Source organism: Doryrhamphus excisus, chromosome 3 (assembly GCF_030265055.1).
Source record: "Doryrhamphus excisus isolate RoL2022-K1 chromosome 3, RoL_Dexc_1.0, whole genome shotgun sequence".
NCBI lineage: Eukaryota > Metazoa > Chordata > Actinopteri > Syngnathiformes > Syngnathidae > Doryrhamphus > Doryrhamphus excisus.
The window spans coordinates 16,057,505-16,074,542 of record NC_080468.1 but is presented as its reverse complement, the minus strand read 5'-3'; the positions used below and the strand labels follow the sequence as shown (position 1 = coordinate 16,074,542).

The following is a 17,038-nucleotide window of genomic DNA, read 5'->3' as shown; positions in this document are numbered from 1 at the left end:
GGAATGAATAAATGACTGTATGAATGGATACATGAATGTATGAATGAATGTATGAATGAATGAATGTATGAATGGCTACGTGTAGGAATGAATACATGAATGAATGTATGAATGGCTACATGTAGGAATGAATAAATGAATGGATACATGAATGAATGAATGAATGGATACATGAATGAATGTATGAATGGATACATTAATGAATGTATGAATGGCTACGTGTAGGAATGAATACATGAATAAATGAATGAATCAATGTATGAATGGCTACATGTAGGAATGAATAAATGAATGAATGAATGGATACATGAATGAACGAATGAGTGTATAAATGGATACATGAATGAATGAATGTATGAATGGATACATGAATGAATGAATGTATGAATGGATACATGAATGAATGAATGGCTACACGTAGGAATGAATACATGAATGAATGAATGGATACATGAATGAACGAATGAGTGTATGAATGGCTACATGTAGGAATGAATACATGAATGAATGAATGGATACATGAATGAATGAATGAGTGTATAAATGTATACATGAATGTATGAATGGATACATGAATGAATGAATGTATGGATGGATACATGAATGAATGAATGAATGGCTACATGTAGGAATGAATACATGAATGAATGAATGGATACATGAATGAACGAATGGATACATGAATGAACGAATGAGTGTATGAATGGCTACATGTAGGAATGAATACATGAATGAATGAATGTATGAATGGATACATGAATGAATGAATGAATGTATGTATGGATACATAAATGAATGAATGAGTGTATGAGTGGATACATGAATGAATGAATGAATGTATGTATGGGTACATAAATGAATGAATGAGTGTATGAGTGGATACATGAATGAATGAATGAATGTATGTATGGGTACATAAATGAATGAATGAGTGTATGAGTGGATACATGAATGAATGAATGAATGTATGTATGGGTACATAAATGAATGAATGAGTGTATGAGTGGATACATGAATTAATATATGAATGGATATATTACACTACTCCTGCTCGAGGCAGACATCCGCCCCACACTCAATCTAGTGTTGTACGCGAAAGTCGACATTCTTCACACACTTAACAGTCCTTGTGTGTGTGTGTGTGTTTATGTGTGTGTTTATGTATGTGTGTGTATGTGTGTGTGTGCGTGTGTGTATGTGTGTGTGTGATGCTAAGCTCACCTGAGTGGAAAACAGAAATAAACATGACCTCTGACACCACGACTTGAATGGAGTGGGGGTTGGGGATGGGGGGTGGGTCTAAGGGTCTAGTGATACACACACGTGTAAGTCTGTACACGAGGGTGGTTCACCTGGTGGCGTGTGTGTGTGTGGGGGGGGGCGGTTAATGATTGAGGGTCCTGCGGTGACTTATTGACTGAAGACAACATTTTTACTCAAACCACCAAGTCCTCCGATTCTTCTTCCTCTTCTTCCTCTTCTTCCTCGTTGCTCCACCTGGGACCCCTCGTCTCTTTCCGAGCCATCAGTCCTGGGTCAGGACAGGCTGCCCACCCCCCTCTCGATGGCGCCCCCTGATGGAGGGTGGGGCTGGGTGGTTGTTGGTTGCTGCTTCATGGTGACGGTGTGCACACGAGCGGTGACCAGGTAACACATACGTTCTCAGCAGCCAATCAGCTGCTTTCTTTTCGAGTAGCGCTTCATGTAATGGTGGTTGGTGGGGTTACCACGGCAACAGAGGCTTTACGTTAGCCTGATTGTGTTAACTAACTAGCGCATGTCGACTGTGACCTCTGACCTTTGTAAACAAAGATGGTTGTCTCCACTTCCTGTGTTGTCCGCAGGTGCGTGGCCATCTTCTTTGTGGAGTTTCAGGCTCACTTTGAGGCGGACTACGCGTCCACGGCGTGGATCCACAGCTTGGTGGACTGCAGCACCATGCTGTGCGGTCAGTGCACACGCGGGTTAGCTGCTAGCGTTGCTAGCGCTGCTAGCGGAGGACAGTAAACATGTGTGTGTGCAGCTCCAATAGGCAGCCTGGTGGCCAACCGGTGGTCGTCCAGGGTGGCCGTCATGATGGGTGGACTCCTGTCGTCGTGCGGCCTCCTCGTCAGCTCCTTCGCTTCCTGTTTGGAGCACCTTTACTTCAGCATGGGCGTTCTCACAGGTTACCTGTCCGGATAAGCCCCTCCCACGTTGTGGATCGACCGTTACCGAATTGTGTCCGCAGGTCTTGGCTTTGCGTTGTGCTACACGCCGGCCATCGGCATGGTTGGCTGTTACTTCCGCCGCAGGAAGGCGTTGGCGTATGGCCTCGCCATGTCGGGCAGCGGAATTGGAACCTTCGTGTTGGCGCCGGCGGTGCAGCTGCTCATTGAACTCTACACGTGGAGGGGGGCGCTGCTTGTGCTCAGCGCCGTGGTCGCCAATCTGTGCGTCTGCGGGGCGCTGCTTCGGCCAATCACGACACAGCAAAATAAGGGGGCGGAGCTACATGGTGAGAAAATGGGAGGCGGGCAGAGTTACGTTGCTCCCGACTATCTTGTTCTTCGTCCTGGCGCAGGTAACACCGAACTGCCGAAGGATATGGAGGGCAACCTTCTGGCCGCCACTCAGCTGAAAGGGAGGCGGGTCTTCAGGTGCCACTTCCTGTCCGTGCAGGGTTACGCCTTCCTGCTGCTGCCAGAATTCGCAGTCCTTGCGGTGTCCTTCGTCTTCCTGGCAAGCGGCTGCAGTTTGCCTTTTGTTTATACGGTGCCCTACGCCCTCAGTGTGGGCGTGGCACACCAGCACGCCGCCTTCCTCATGTCCATCCTGGGCGTCCTCGACATCGTAGGAAACATCACGTTTGGGTGGCTGACAGACAGGAAGTACGAACGCAATTGTTCAGTCTGTCGTCGCATCAAACGTGACGTCCATTTTGTGGGTCTCAGGTGTCTGAAACGACGACGAGTGTTGTGCTACGTCTTCTCGGTCGCCATGGAGGGTCTTTGCTGTCTGGCGGCGCCACTTCTTCGCTCCTTTCCGCTCCTTGTGCCCTTCGCCGCCCTCTACGGCTACTTCGACGGCGCCTATGTGGCGCTGATTCCCGTGGTCACGTCCGATGCAGTGGGAGCCACGTACTTGTCCTCGGCTCTGGGCGTGGTCTACTTCCTGCACGCCATCCCTTATCTCCTCAGCCCGCCCATCGGAGGTGAGGTTTACTTCCTGAGGCGGGCTCTTGTCAAAGAATAAATAATTCAAGTCGTCGTCTTCGCTTCCGTCAGGTTGGCTCGTTGACATCACAGGAAGTTACACAGCCACCTTCCTTCTCAGTGGCGCCGCCCTGCTGGCCAGCGCGCTCATCCTCGCGACCGGCACGTGGGTACGCTGCCACAAGGTCGCCGTTGACGAGGGCTTCCACCACCAGAGCGGCCAATCGGAATGCTTGCAGGACTCCCATCGGGAAATGCTGCCGCAACGCAGCTGGGACAATGACTCTCCGAACGACTCCTTCGACTCCTTTCGCCGACAGCAACAACACAAGTGATACACTCAAGCTCAGTTTACCATTCAATACTTGGGTGCTAAAATAAAACTATAAATGTGGAGTTCAATTTGTGTGTTACATTTACTAGGAAATATGACAAATATTATAACTAATCAACCTTTAAATCAGGGGTCTCGAGCTCAGAGTTAGAGTCTAGAGCAGGGGTGGGCAAACTACGGCCCGGGGGCCACATCCGACCCGCCAAGTGTTTGAATACGGCCCGCCCAATCTTTCCAAAGTATTTAATTTAAACTCAACATACAACCTGGCTTCATGGCCTGAGCCAACCTTTTGATGGTTGTATCAATTTCGTTGTTTGACATGGTCTGTTGTTTACAAAGTGCTCCTGAAAAAAGAGACACAAGCACATAATAATAATAAAAATTAAAATAAATAATTAAAATAATTATATCAATGCGGCCCGCGAGTCAAAAAGTTTGCCCACCCCTGGTCTAGAGTCTGGGCAAGGCTGGGCCGCATCAGGTTTTCCAAAAATTTATTAAAAAATGTATTAAAAACAGAAAAATATACAAACTTTGGTTCCGATTTTCTACAATAAAAGCTCTGATAAAACATTCCACTGTTCTCAAATATCTTAATTTTTATTTTTCTGCACAAAATAAGCTGAAAAATAAATAAATCAAGAATAAAGAAAATCAATCAATCAGTAATAAATAAATATAATAATAACAAAACGGCAAATAATAAAAACTTAAGAAACCACATATAGTTGGTGTGTAGACAAATGATTTTTTTCAGATTAAAATGAACAAAGCATTATTAGAGCCCTGTAGACATGACAAAACACGACTATAGTCACATTTATACTTTTTTTTTTATTTACAACATATTGCGCAACTGCAGGGTCTTGAGACACATGCTAACTCGCAAACTAGAGAGCTAGCGACCTAAACGGTAGCCTTCAAGTTATTTCCTTTAAACTTAAATAGCCAAAAACTTACCACTTCCACACGGATAGGGAGGATAACTATTAACAGTTATTTAACCTTTAACATGAACATTAATCAAACGTAATATTTTTTTTTTAAATCAAACTTGCGCGGGCCGCACTAACATTAAACTTTCATATCAAGGTGGGGGCCTCAAAGTAGTGTCCTGCAGGCCACATTTGGCCCCCGGGCCGTGTGTTTGAGACCCCTGCTCTAAATCATCAATACATCAGCACAGGAAGCTAATGGCAATAACCGCAGAGGAGCCCAACGCCAACTACTGGTTGACTTTGGCTGAAAACCAGAAGAACCAATCAGAGTGGAGCTCAATCCTGGACGTGTTGACGTTGGTGCAACGCTAAAAAAAAAGTTGTCACGCTTTCAAGAAAAACATTACAAAACTTACAAAATAGAAAAAAAACATTTATTTAAACTCTTCACAATGACTTTTTCAACAGCTCTGCTCGGTCTGAGGTCACTTCCTGTTCTTGGAGCGCAGTTGGCGCTTGATGATCACGTGGTCGCTCTCCTTCTCCTCGTCGGCACCTCCGAAAGCCTGAACACAAACGTACACGCGCTCGCATGTCAAGACCGTCCGAGGCGAGCACGTCAAGGTGAAGCAGAGGTCAAACTGACCACGTTCGGAGAGGTGAGCAGCGGCGTGCAGTCATCCTTGTACAGCTTCTTCCGTCCTCTTTTGGGTTTGCTCGCCGCGGCGGCGGCAGCGGCGACGACGTGAGGTTCAACTATCAAAAGATACGCTCGTATAGTGATGTCGGGCGAAGGATCGCCGGCGCCGTTGATCAAAGAGCTGATGACTCATCTCACCTGTGCAGAGCAGCGTAGACGGCAACTTGTGGATCCCGTCGTTGAGCGTGTGCGTCTTCGGCGTGTCGAGGTTTTGCTGCAGCAGAGGGTAACTTTAGTCATGATCCTCTCGTCCAGGAAGTGACTTGACCGATCGTAGCGCACATCTCACCTGTGTCGTGTTTCCCATGTTCGCTCGGCGCCTGTTTCGCTTGCTGCCGCTTGACACCAACCCCTAAACACACACACACACACACCGAAGTGTTCAGCCTTTTGTACTGAAGTTGTGGACTCCTAGCTACACACAGCTTTCACGCTCTTCCTGAATCTGCACCTATTCAGCTGTATTTTGTGGTTCTACCGCCTCCACTCTGCTGTAGGTGGTCACACTCACGAGTGCCTAAAAGGACTTCCATTTTGTACTGCTAGCTGTGAACGGTAAAGGAGTTGATAATAAACGCCGATGCATCTTTTTAACATACGATCCAGAAGTAGAGACAAAGGTTACTTCAGGAAGTCTCTCAAAAGGTAAGTACAGTAAACCTGGGATATATCGGATTCAATTGTTCCCACTGGTTTTGTCCGATATAAGCGAAATCCGTTATATGTGTATACCGGAAAATGTCCGTTTTACACATATATCGGATTTATATCCGGTATATGCGTAAATCGGATATTATCCGTTATAAAAAAGGCACTTCCTTGACTATGTTTCCAATGTACCTGGACGCGCAGGCAACGCTGCAAACGCTGCAAATGACGTCGTATAGCGGCCTGTCACGATTCGGCGAATCGGAGCGCCACGATGCGGCCATCCGATATATGCGAGGGAAATTTCATGGAAATGCATTGGAACGGGACTGGAGATTTTGTCCGAAATAGGCGAAATCCGTTATAAAAAAATCCGATATATGCAATGAATTTTTATTGGAAATGCATTACAGAAAAATCGGTTCTTTTTTATCTGTCCGTTGTGAGCGAATTTCCGATATATCCGAGTCCGATATATCCGAGGTTTACTGTAGCTTCAACGTTTTAGCGTCTAATGTGGCCACTAATTGTGGTGGGAAACGGCTGTTAGCAAACCCCGCTCACTGTATGCACACTCTATAATGCTACACAGACGAGTAATAAACTAAATAAAAACAGTTATAAATAAACACTAATAAACTGTTACTTCCTGCTTGCTCTTCTGGCTCTTCCACACCACCAAGTAACGTTGGAAAGGCATAGGGCTCAAGTTTGTGGGCTAGTCCAGCAGCATAGTGGCCCATGTTCACTAGACAGTCATTTGCTGGTAGGGAATCAGGAAGTCCAACCACTTGTGCCTGACGGAGGCGTTTTTGGGAATTGGAAGCAAATGTAGCTTTCCTTTTCCTTCCTATGAGCCATTGCTAGCAACGTAAACACAGAAGCAGAGCTTGGAGGGGGAGGGCAGAGAGTGTATCTGGCTTACAGCTATGCCCATATAAGGAAGTCTGCCCTCTGTGACATCACAAAGAGGCAGTTTTACCACACCTTTTGAAATTGAGCGTTTTGAGCCATACCAAACTTCGGTCCCCTTTAATGAAATTTAAAAAAATAAAAATTTCCACGCCTACCTCGACCTCACAGCTCTTCCTCTTCCTGGCGACCCTCTTGCCCTTCGACGTCGGCATGTCGCCCAGGTCGACCACGTCGTTCCTCAAAGCAGCGACATGAACGTGTTCCTGCTCACACACATCCACGATTCATACTTCACGTGATATCATGAGTGCGACGTTGTCATGGTGACGGACCTGCGTGTGGTACTCCATGGGCCCGAGCTCTTTGCTTTGGTCCACTTCCTGTCGCCGCCGGTGCTTACGCTCCTGCAGGGACAGCTTCTGCGCCGTCCTCGGCTCCTCGTTTTCCTTCCGCTCCTCCGCCTCCCTGCTCTGCAGCTCTTCCGTCACACGCGCCATTTCTGGTGGCGAGGAAAGTGGGTGGAGTCAGTGGAAGAGTTGATGATGGGAGGCCGCCACCTCGCCGCTGGAGATAGTCACCTTGTCTCATTGCGTCCGTCTGCCTCACAAGTTCCTCCAGACGGTTCTCCTTCTCGCAGAGGAGACGTTGAAGCTCTAACACACACACACGTATGTTACAATCCACACGCATTGCGGTCTTACTGTATGATGAATCACCTCCTATTTGTTTCTGGTCCTCGGCCTTCCTCATCTCCTCCTTTCTAACCGTCTCCTCCAGCTTCCTGCGAAGAGCTCCTTCTTCTAGCTCAAGCTCCGCCCTCAGGCTCTGCAGCTGCCGGGAGTGTTCTCCTTTCTGATTGGCCAATTCCAGGCTGAGCTGATCACACTCCTCATCTCTGCAGAAAGACGAGCAGCTACAATAACAAGAACAATCAATCACCTGTCACCTGTCAGTCACCTGACCTGAGCGCAAGTCGTTCCTCCAGTCGATCCTTCTCCTGCTGCAGCTCCTGGATCAGTTTGGATTTGTGAGCGGATCTTTCCAGCGCCGCCTGGCTCTCCTTTCTCAGCTCGGCCATGTTGGCGTGGAACAGGCTGGTGCTGGCGCTAAGACCCTCCCACTCCTGAGTCAGACGCAATCGGGTCAAAGCGCGTACTGTACATAGATAAACGTCCATCGTGAACAATATGGCTACCTTGACTTGCTGAGCTTTCACGTCTGATTGGCTCTCTCGGCCTTGGAGGCAGGCCTTCACGGCGGCGAGCTCCTCAGACATGCTGGCGACTCCTTCGGTTTCCCGTCTGAGCTGGCGCTGAAGGTCGGTAACCTGCGAGACAAGGCGCCCCCTGAGATGCTAATGCTAATGCTAGCTGGGGAGTGAGCAAGAAAGAAGAAGAGGATCGGGACCTCCGTCTGAAGCTGGAAGATGCCGTTCACCAAAGCTTTGTTCTCCTTCGTCAGCCTGGATGTTTCCCGCCGCTCCAGCTCCAGCGTCGACACGACGGCGTCGCAGTTTGGACACTCGTCCACTCGGGCTGCGGGAAGTGTCATGGTAAGGAAGTGACATCATCCGCGTGGCATCAAACTGCTCTCACGGCGCCCACCTGACAATTTCTGCACCTCCTCCTTCAACTTCTGAACTTCGTTCTGCCGCTGCTTTAGCTCCGCCTCCAACTCCGTCCTCTTCGCTTGGTTCTCGCTCAGCTCCTTCCTGTGCTTTTCCTCCAGCAGCACTGAGCGGCAGGCGGGGTTCAAACAACGGCTTGGTTGTGGTGAAGCTCTCCACATGACCACTGGCTCACCTATCTTGGTGCTCATCCTTTCGCCCTCCACTTCCAAATCACTGATTGGTCGTAGGGGGTAAGTAGGAGGGGCTTGTACGTGTGGTACGCGGTCCGGGATGCGGTGGTCTTGCTGGCTCGTGTCTTTTGGCTCAGAGGTCCCGGGTGTCTGCAAACATGGAGTCCAACCTTCATCACATTCATTGCATTCCGCAAACCACAGAAGAAGAAAGTCAGCACACCTCGATAGCTTGCAGGGTTTGGACACCCGACTGTCGCTTCTCCAGCTCTGCAAGGGGGAAACCGCACACAGGGTCAAAGGTCATGGCTTTTGCTCGCAGTGTGTTGCTGGCGTGCACGCACCTGCAACATGCGTGTGCTCGCTCAGACATCGGTGCATGCTCACAGCGTCTGCTCTGATCTTCTCCAGGTCTTCGCTCACGGAACTGATGATTCCCTCCAACAGCGCCGCCTGCTCCTCCTTCAACGGCCAATCAGCAGCGCTCTCAGGCAACGCAACGCTTATGGGACTCGCCCGCGATCGAAAAAGGACGCACCCACCTTGGCGGGACACAGGACGCTATCGGACAAGTCGGCGGTCTTGCTGACCAGGTTCTTCAGTATCTCCAGTTTCTTCTCGGCGCGCTCTTCCAGGACCTCACGCTCCTTCTCCAGACGCTCGCTGATGCAGCATCAACACAGCGTCAGACGCCGGCGTGCGAGAGGCAGTGATGGTCTCTGTTGGGTCAGGTTCCTCACCTGTAGTCTTTCTCCATCTTGCTGAAGAGCTCCATGAACTCGGCGCTGACTTCTTCTCTGATCTGAGCCTCCAGGACTAAACGCAACGCCGCCTCCCTGTCCGACTGACACACAGATGACACGGCGGATGAAAAGCCAAGGAACTCCACCTGATGCTCTTAAGCTTTGTCCACGGTCGTGGATGTGAAGACCATCTACCTTCTCCTCTTCCTCCATGGTCTTGTTCCCCTCCGCATCTCCAGCCTCCAGCACCGTTCCCTCCATCAGACTCTCCTCCTCTGACTCTTTGTCCTCATCCGGCTCTTCATCGTACTCGTCCTCCAGGACGTCTTCTAGACTGGTCTCCCAGTGGAGCAGCGAGCTCTTGCGACCCATCATCATGTTCCTGCGCTGGTCCTCCTCATCGATGAGGACGGATAATTCCATAGCCGACCTGTGGGAGGCGACGTCCAGGGTGACGGGCCTCGTGTTCAACACCACCACCTACAGGACAAAGACAGAAGTACACACTAACGGAGACTGCCGTGCATTGGTGAAGGAATGACGGCAAATGTGAACGCAGCACCTTCTGGGCAAGGGCGGAGAACTTGAGGACGTTAAGCGTTTCATCCACGCAGGAGGCACTCTGGTTAATGTTGACCACCATGGTCACCTTGCCGGCACCGCAGAAGAAGAACTGCAGGAGATGTGTCAATTTGGACTCCCTGAAGGGGACATGGTGCTGGAACCTGCAGAGGTGGACAATGTATAACTTTCTGCAGCACGCCACCCCCCCTCCACACACACACAACATACTTGGCGTGCTGGTTGAGCCTCATGGCGTTGATACACTTCCCGAGCGTCAACAGGGAGCTGTTGATGTTTCCCGCCTCCTTCAGGCGCTCTCCCGTGTTGTGTGTTCGAGAGCAGCGCTCCGAGCCGGCCAGGTCGCACAGCGCAAGCCTGGACACGCACAAATGCACACGGTTCGACACACACTCATTGGAGGCGTGACACTCGCCGGGCGTCACTCACTCGCTAATGCCGAGGACTCTGGGAACGCCGCTGTGGTCCACTCTGAGGATCCTGATGGAGAAGATGCTGTGGCTGCACAAACAAAGTGACGACTGGGTACCGGTGGCGGTAGGACACAACGAGAAGGAAACAGGAAGTAGCCCACCTCCTGCTGGACAGATGATTGAGCCTGGTGGAGTAGCAGCACTGGTTCTTCTTTCCGATCTTCATCACCCTGTAGGCCTCTTCAGTGCTGTTCACCTGGATCCACTTCAGGTCTGGACACACGTGACGGACAGGTGGTTCTTGAGTGTGCGTGTTGGAAGCTGGAGGCATCGCACGTTACCTTTAATGAAGGAGTTTCCTTTGACGTCCTGAGACAGACGGAGCACCGTCCTCTTGATGTGTCCACCAGGGACCTGAACACAAGGTCACATGAGCCCATCAGCCAATCAGACAAGTGACATGTTAGAAACATGACAATGTGCACGAATCACATTTGTGTCATTATACAGTAAACCTCGGATATATCGGATTCAATTGTTCCCACTGGTTTTGGCCGATATAAGCGAAATCTGTTATATTGCGTAGACCGGAAAATGTCCATTTTACGCATATATCGGATTTATATCCGGTATATGCGTAAATCGGATTTTATCCGTTATAAAAAGGCACTTCCTTGACTATGTTTCCAATGTACCTGGACGCGCAGGTAACGCTGCAAATGACGTCGTATAGCGGCCTGTCACGATTCGGCAAATCGGAGCGCCACGATGCGGCCATCCGATATATGCGAGGGAAATTTAATGGAAATGCATTGGAACGGGACTGGAGATTTTGTCCGAAATAGGCGAAATCCGTTATAAAAAAATCCGATATATGCAATGAATTTTTATTGGAAATGCATTACAGAAAAATCAGTTCTTTTTTTATCTGTCCGTTGTGAGCGAATTTCCGATATATCCGAGTCCGATATATCCGAGGTTTACTGTACTAATCAGAACCTATGTTGTATGTGTGTGTGTGTGTGTGTGCGTCACCTGGTCCAGCAGGTCGTGAATGTTGTCGTTGTAAATCTCACAGAATGAAACCCAAACTGAGAAGCCAACAGTCGAGGGGACGTCCAGACAGAACTTGTCGCCGTCACCGACACTGTTGACACTGCATTCGGAGCTGAGGGACGAGCCTGCCAACAAATAAACAAAAAAAAAAACAAACACTAAATAACGACACATCCCGTTGTGTGTTGGTTGAATGACATTAATTCCAAAAATATCCAGCAATTAGAAGAAAAAAAAAAGTTACTGTCGAGAAAAGTTGATCGAGCAGACGTCACATTCTGGAGGGGGGGGGGGGGGGGGGGGCACAAACACATGAATAAGAACGACAACTTCCTACAACTTCCACACGTCTCCCATGCGATGGTGCGTGTGCGCTACCTCTTTAAGCATCCTGAGCAGGTTCTTCTTGGTATTGCTCTCAGCCGTCTGCTGATCCGGAGTCAGTCGGCTGAAGTCTCGACAGCGCTGAGGTTTCAGATCGCAGCGCGTGTACAGCCGATCTTCAATGCTGTTGAAGATGACCCACAGCGACCTGGGCAGGAGACCACTGTCATGGTCTGGACCTGGAGATACACACCCACACATATAGAGTGACACAAACAAACAGCATGACAGTGTTTGTTGTGTTTGTTGCTCCCCTGACCGAGAAACGTGAAGGTTTTTCCGGCATTGGTGACTCCGTAAGTGAACACCAGGCAGTTTTCTCCTTCCAGAACATCTCGGACTAAGCCGTGGACTGACCCTTCAAAAACTCTCCTTTGACTGGCATCTGGCCCAAACACCTGTCAGGAAGTGACACCATCTCACACATCGCCACGGAGACGACAAAGTCGTATGAGTGGTTACCTGCGTGAAGGTAAACCTTTGAGCCGTTTGTGGGAGGAGCTTGTCACCCTGTCGGTTGGTTTGACTGGTCCTGGGAGCTTTCAGGACCACAGTGTCTGGTCCCTCTATGTTCACGCAGTCCTGATCATGTTTACAACAGAAGAAATGCGTACTTAGAACTTTAAATATCCTGATCATTTGTATTATGTAAACACTGTATTTACTCCATGTGTATTCTGCTATTGTACTTTTTTATTGTATTTTTTTTAGGATATCTGGACAATACAGGTGGTTCTAACTGTGTGTGTGTTACCTGTGACTCTCCATTCTCAGCTGCTGTGAAAGGTCGAACCCTCAGGTAGACCTGCAGGTTCTCCGACTTGGTGGAAACTTGGTCCTGATAACAAACGTCAAGCTCATCACATCAATCTTAATCAATCAATAACGTGGTGAACTGATGATCAATAATGACGTCACGAACCTGCTTTGGAAGAGCGGAGAATTCCTCCAGCAGGTCCCTCTTGATGTGGCCCTCCTCCACTGGGTCCACTCTCTCCGGTTTCAAAGCTAAACAAGAGTCCTTCATCTTGGCTGGCGAACACACCGACAAACACAAGCTTTACCTTCTGCTTCACAGCACACAGAATAGTCTCACTTTGTTCAATGGTTTACGAATTTTAAAATTCCAAGCAGTTTCAAATGCATCTTTACATACCCACTCAGATGTCTGCAGCTAGCTATGAACGGCGGCGTTGCCCTTGTTGTTAGCATTAGCCACAACAACCAGACGAGCGAGAAAACCCACAGGGCTTTGCTTATAAAATATATATGTTTAACATATTCAGAGAAAACGACTGGTTGTAATATGAACCCTGTGTGTCCGACAGCCTTCCCAAATGAAGCTCAACTCACTCTGGATATATTTTATTCTTCAGACGGTGCCTCGTCGCTAACTATGCTATCCACCGCGGGCTACTTTTTAAACTGCAAGCAAGGACCAATCGGAGAGCGGTTAGCTGGGACGTCACAAACAGCGCCGCTTGGCATGACACTAAAATATTATGTTATTTTCAACAGACTATTCTTCTGACATGTGAGTCAGGTTGTACTACTTTTACATTATGAAAAAAAAACGTTTATGTCTACTTAATGTAGGTTTGAGTAGCGTCGTGTGAAAGTGACGTCATCAGCCGGGGACAGTGGCATGATAGGCTGAATAAGATCGGAGAGGATTTAGCGGATTAGAAGCGACACACGAACATTGTGGTTCTGTTCTGTTCGGTTTTGTTTTGTCGCAGCATTAAAACATTAAAATACTTTATTTTTGGAGGACGCACGCAGCGTTGGGGAGGAAGAGGAGAACGCCCCGTCCGTTTCCTTGACAACGGCGAGTCAGCTGCTGACAACAAGGTAGATCTCCACACAGACACCTGTATGGCGCCATATAGTAGTTTTAACAATGTTTAAATATGAACTGTAGTCTTTTAATGTTGCTCCTACGCCTCAAGAGGAAGGAAGTTATGTCCTGTCAATACCACTTAGCCTCCTTCCATACAGGAAGCAGAAATTGACGTCATATCCATCTGTGAGGCTGGGTTTGTTGATGTGTCCTTTAGGTTGTGTAAACCTGACTCCCTGATGCCTTGCTGGATGATAAGTTCATGTCAGCTGACCGCCATGTTGTGTAGCAGGGGCCCCTCTTCCGCCGACGTCATGTCCGAGTTCAGCGGCGAAGACAGGAAGTGGCTTGATGCCCATTACGACCCGGTGGCGGGACTGTACACCTTCACATCGTGCGTGGATCTGGCCGACCTGAGCGGCGACGGCGACAGCGGCCTAGTGGTGGGCGACTTGGGCAGCGGCTCGTCAGCCATGAAGCTGAAGGTGTACCGAGGAACGTCGCTCACCAGCGAGAGCGCCCTGCTGGACCTGCCCGCTGGCCTTGTGGCCTTCTTCATGGACCTGCACGAGCCTCGCATCCCCGCTGTGGCCGTGGCCTCCGGACCGTGCGTCTACGTCTACAAGAACATGAGGCCTTACTTCAAGTTCACCCTGCCGGGTCTTGATGTCAACGCGCTGGAGCAGGTGTGCGTGTTACGTCACGCGTGTGTGTGAGGTCGCTGGTTCAATTCTCCATGCTGTCGTGTCATTGATCAGGATGTGTGGCAGCAGGCCAAGGAGGGCCAAATTGACCCTGTGACCTTGAAGGAGATGTTGGAGGGCATCAGGAAGAAGGCAGACGTGTCGTTGTCCGTGCGCTCACTCCACTTCCTGTCTCTGGACGCCGAGCACCTGGACGACTTTGTCCAGTTGCACAAGCAGCAAGCCATCAAACGACAGGTAAACATCACACACACTCGCACACACACACACACACGCGTCATGACACTTGCTCCTCGCCACCACAGACTGTCATCACCTGCATCGCGACCCTGAAGAAAAGCACGGCTGACGAAGACGGCGTCAGCTGCCTCGTCATCGGCACCGAGAGCAGCCATGTTTACGTGTTGGACCCCGAAGCCTTCATCATCCTGGCAAAGGTAACCACTTCCTTCTCGCTGTTCACACTTGCATACTTACTGAGTCTTTTGAGTGCAAACGTGCACATTTTGAGTGCACAGTTTCATATTTAATTCAGAGTTTTTGAGTGCACAAATGTGGACTTGTGAACTAAGATTTATTTTTTTTGAGTGCACACTCGTGTACTTACATTTAGTCCTTTGAGTGAATAAGTGCACGCTTGTGTACTTAGTATTTGAGTGCATAAATGCACACTTGCGTGTACTTACACTTAGTCTTAATGTAAGCTATTTTTATGAAACAGTTATTTTACTATTAGACAGGATGCGCGTCGCTTTTATTTTGAAGGCCTGTAAGTGTGAAGCATGATCGTGTGATCTTGTGAGTACAAACTTTGTAAATTTTGTATACTTTGTAAACATTTATGCGTGTGGTCATGTTGAAGATGGCGCTGCCCGCTCCTCCCACCATGATGGACGTGACGGGACAGTTTGACGTGGAGTTTCGGATCACGGTGGCGTGTCGTAACGGAAACATCTACATTCTACGCAGGTAAACATCATTTCCGTTTTCCAGGATGCTTTGCAGCAAGTCTTCGTCAGGATCCGGGACAGGTCAGCTTGCTGGAGGCTTAATGCCAAGTCCATCGTGTCGGCACGTGACCAAGTCCGATGTAGACCTGACAGCTGACGTGGTGTGTGTCTGCTCTCAGGGACTCAGACAGACCCAAGTACTGCGTGGAGTTGTCGTCACACCCCGTGGGCCTGGTGAGACTTGGAAAGAACGTGGTGGTGGGCGCCACCGACCAGAGCCTGCAAGGATTCACCCAGAAGGTAAACCTGAGGCCACTTGAGGCCCCGTACAAGAACTGTATGGGGTCTAAAGTCACGAGGTGGTTTTTCTCCCACGTGGAAAGAGAAATCCCGTTTTACGATGTGATGTTGTGTGCTCAGGGGAAGAAGCTGTGGAAGGTGGTGCTGCCGGCTGCCATCTCCACCATGGCCGCCATGGACCTCCCAACTCGAGGCTTCCAGGCGGTTTTGGTGGGTCTCACCAACTGCGATGTCCAGCTGTACCGCGAGAAGAACCTGCTGAGTACCATCAGGACGCCAGACGTGGTGACGAGTATTTGCTTTGGCCGTTACGGCCGTGAGGACGGGACCCTCATTATGACCACAAAGAGTGGCGGCCTGATAGTCAAGATCCTGAAGAGGACCGCCGCATTTGAGGACCGGGACAGCACTCCTGGACCGCCGGCCGCCCAGAGCATCCGTCTGAATGTTCCCAAGAAGACCAAGCTGTACGTGGACCAAACTCTGAGGGAGCGTGAAAACGGCGTGGCCATGCACCGGGGTTTCCAAATGGACCTGATACGCCTGCGCCTCGCCGCGGCTAAAGCCTACGCCAACGCCCTGGAGTCCAGTTTGACCCCGGTGTCATCCAGCCCCAGCGAACCACTCAAGATGAACGCGGTGGTCCAGGGCCTGGGTCCGTCCTTCAAACTCACGCTCAACATGCAGAACACGGCGGCGTGTCGACCCATCATGAACCTCGCCATCACCTTCCTGTTTGATGAGAACCTGTACAGGATGACCAAGCCCTACATGAAGATCCCGCTGCTGGTGCCGGGACTCGTGTACCCGGTCCAGACCGAAGTAGAGTGCACAAGTGACAAGGGCATCTCGGACATCATCAAAGTGTTTGTCTTGCACGAGGCGCGCAGCACGCCGCTGCTCACGGCGCACATCAACATGCCTGTCAGCGAAGGACTCAACTGAGGCAGTTCACTATCCCCCCGCCAGGGGGCTGCACAGAGTCCAGGATGAGTTTCCCGCAGAGTCCGCCTCCTGCTATAGATACCTTAGCTAGAACCTTAGCTAGCTTTCCAGGTGAGTCATCGGCAGGAAGTCCGTGTGGTAAATAGGCAGGAAGTCTGTGTGAGCCCACATCCGCCACGCCCACGAAGGCACAGGAGCGTCAAAGATGGCCGCTATCTCGAGCTGTCCCGCACGCAGACGTTCTGCTGACTCATGACGAATAAAACACTCGATAGGTGTTAACAATTGCGGAATTAAACGTCATAAAAATCAACTGTAATATACATAATTATTGTATAAAATAGAGATTTTGATATGTGAGTGAACAGAGAATTATTGTTTTTAATCGTTAGGCGTGATTTGCCGAAAGCGTTTAGTGGCCACAGGGTGGCGCTGTGCTGCACATTTTTTTAAAGCTACAGTACCTCGTTTTATACTTACATATGTATTTTAGAATGAAGAGAAGTCAAAGCTATCAATGTGTTTGTTCAATACTTGTTTACATAATAAAAGAGCGAGAGTTACTTTTTGGGTCGCTGCTTTTATTTTG

General features: G+C 49.4%; 3 protein-coding genes across 4 annotated transcripts; 2 read left to right on the top strand and 1 right to left on the bottom strand.

The window, feature by feature from the left end:
- The first annotated feature begins 1,564 nt into the window (after positions 1–1,564).
- On the top strand, positions 1,565–3,529 carry slc16a12b (solute carrier family 16 member 12b). Its single transcript, XM_058065581.1, has 7 exons — positions 1,565–1,647; positions 1,845–1,948; positions 2,024–2,167; positions 2,231–2,512; positions 2,564–2,870; positions 2,934–3,193; positions 3,267–3,529. The coding sequence occupies exons 1-7, from the start codon at positions 1,565–1,567 to the stop codon at positions 3,527–3,529; spliced, it is 1,443 nt and encodes a 480-aa protein (XP_057921564.1).
- Positions 3,530–4,568: 1,039 nt separating this feature from the next.
- On the bottom strand, positions 4,569–13,302 carry LOC131126568 (kinesin-like protein KIF20B). The gene is made up of 31 exons (XM_058069245.1): positions 12,867–13,302; positions 12,633–12,742; positions 12,465–12,548; positions 12,173–12,292; positions 11,970–12,108; positions 11,705–11,889; positions 11,571–11,604; positions 11,306–11,451; positions 10,612–10,684; positions 10,432–10,543; positions 10,287–10,358; positions 10,068–10,214; positions 9,838–10,000; positions 9,471–9,755; positions 9,273–9,376; positions 9,075–9,195; positions 8,877–8,994; positions 8,756–8,802; positions 8,535–8,682; positions 8,337–8,465; positions 8,140–8,267; positions 7,928–8,059; positions 7,695–7,855; positions 7,449–7,627; positions 7,311–7,385; positions 7,065–7,231; positions 6,888–6,995; positions 5,459–5,521; positions 5,308–5,383; positions 5,116–5,225; positions 4,569–5,035 (listed from the first exon to the last, which is right to left on the bottom strand). Exons 2-31 carry the CDS (start codon positions 12,735–12,737, stop codon positions 4,955–4,957), a joined length of 3,612 nt encoding a protein of 1,203 aa, XP_057925228.1. The 5' UTR covers positions 12,738–12,742; positions 12,867–13,302; the 3' UTR covers positions 4,569–4,954.
- On the top strand, positions 13,010–17,001 carry bbs1 (Bardet-Biedl syndrome 1). 2 transcript variants are annotated; one of them, XM_058069262.1, is made up of 7 exons: positions 13,010–13,561; positions 13,843–14,236; positions 14,309–14,491; positions 14,560–14,691; positions 15,117–15,223; positions 15,384–15,504; positions 15,625–17,001. In XM_058069262.1, the coding sequence occupies exons 2-7, from the start codon at positions 13,865–13,867 to the stop codon at positions 16,447–16,449; spliced, it is 1,740 nt and encodes a 579-aa protein (XP_057925245.1). In that variant the 5' UTR covers positions 13,010–13,561; positions 13,843–13,864; the 3' UTR covers positions 16,450–17,001. The 2 variants fall into 2 exon arrangements, with proteins under 2 accessions (XP_057925245.1, XP_057925244.1); XM_058069261.1 differs by having other exon boundaries at positions 13,011–13,561; positions 13,840–14,236.
- The last annotated feature ends 37 nt before the right edge of the window (positions 17,002–17,038 follow it).

Excerpts from the sequence above, each read along its gene's own strand:
- slc16a12b (XM_058065581.1), top strand. The coding sequence starts at position 1,565 with ATGGCGCCCCCTGATGGAGGGTGGGGCTGGGTGGTTGTTGGTTGCTGC. Across the intron at positions 2,168-2,230 it reads CAGCATGGGCGTTCTCACAG|GTCTTGGCTTTGCGTTGTGC; the intron begins GTTACCTGTCCG and ends TTGTGTCCGCAG. Across the intron at positions 2,513-2,563 it reads ACATGGTGAGAAAATGGGAG|GTAACACCGAACTGCCGAAG; the intron begins GCGGGCAGAGTT and ends GTCCTGGCGCAG.
- LOC131126568 (XM_058069245.1), bottom strand. The coding sequence starts at position 12,737 with ATGAAGGACTCTTGTTTAGCTTTGAAACCGGAGAGAGTGGACCCAGTG. Across the intron at positions 8,060-8,139 it reads TCTTCCAGCTTCAGACGGAG|GTTACCGACCTTCAGCGCCA; the intron begins GTCCCGATCCTC and ends CTTGTCTCGCAG. Across the intron at positions 7,856-7,927 it reads TGAAAGCTCAGCAAGTCAAG|GAGTGGGAGGGTCTTAGCGC; the intron begins GTAGCCATATTG and ends CGTCTGACTCAG.
- bbs1 (XM_058069262.1), top strand. The coding sequence starts at position 13,865 with ATGTCCGAGTTCAGCGGCGAAGACAGGAAGTGGCTTGATGCCCATTAC. Across the intron at positions 14,492-14,559 it reads AGCAAGCCATCAAACGACAG|ACTGTCATCACCTGCATCGC; the intron begins GTAAACATCACA and ends TCGCCACCACAG. Across the intron at positions 15,505-15,624 it reads TGCAAGGATTCACCCAGAAG|GGGAAGAAGCTGTGGAAGGT; the intron begins GTAAACCTGAGG and ends TTGTGTGCTCAG.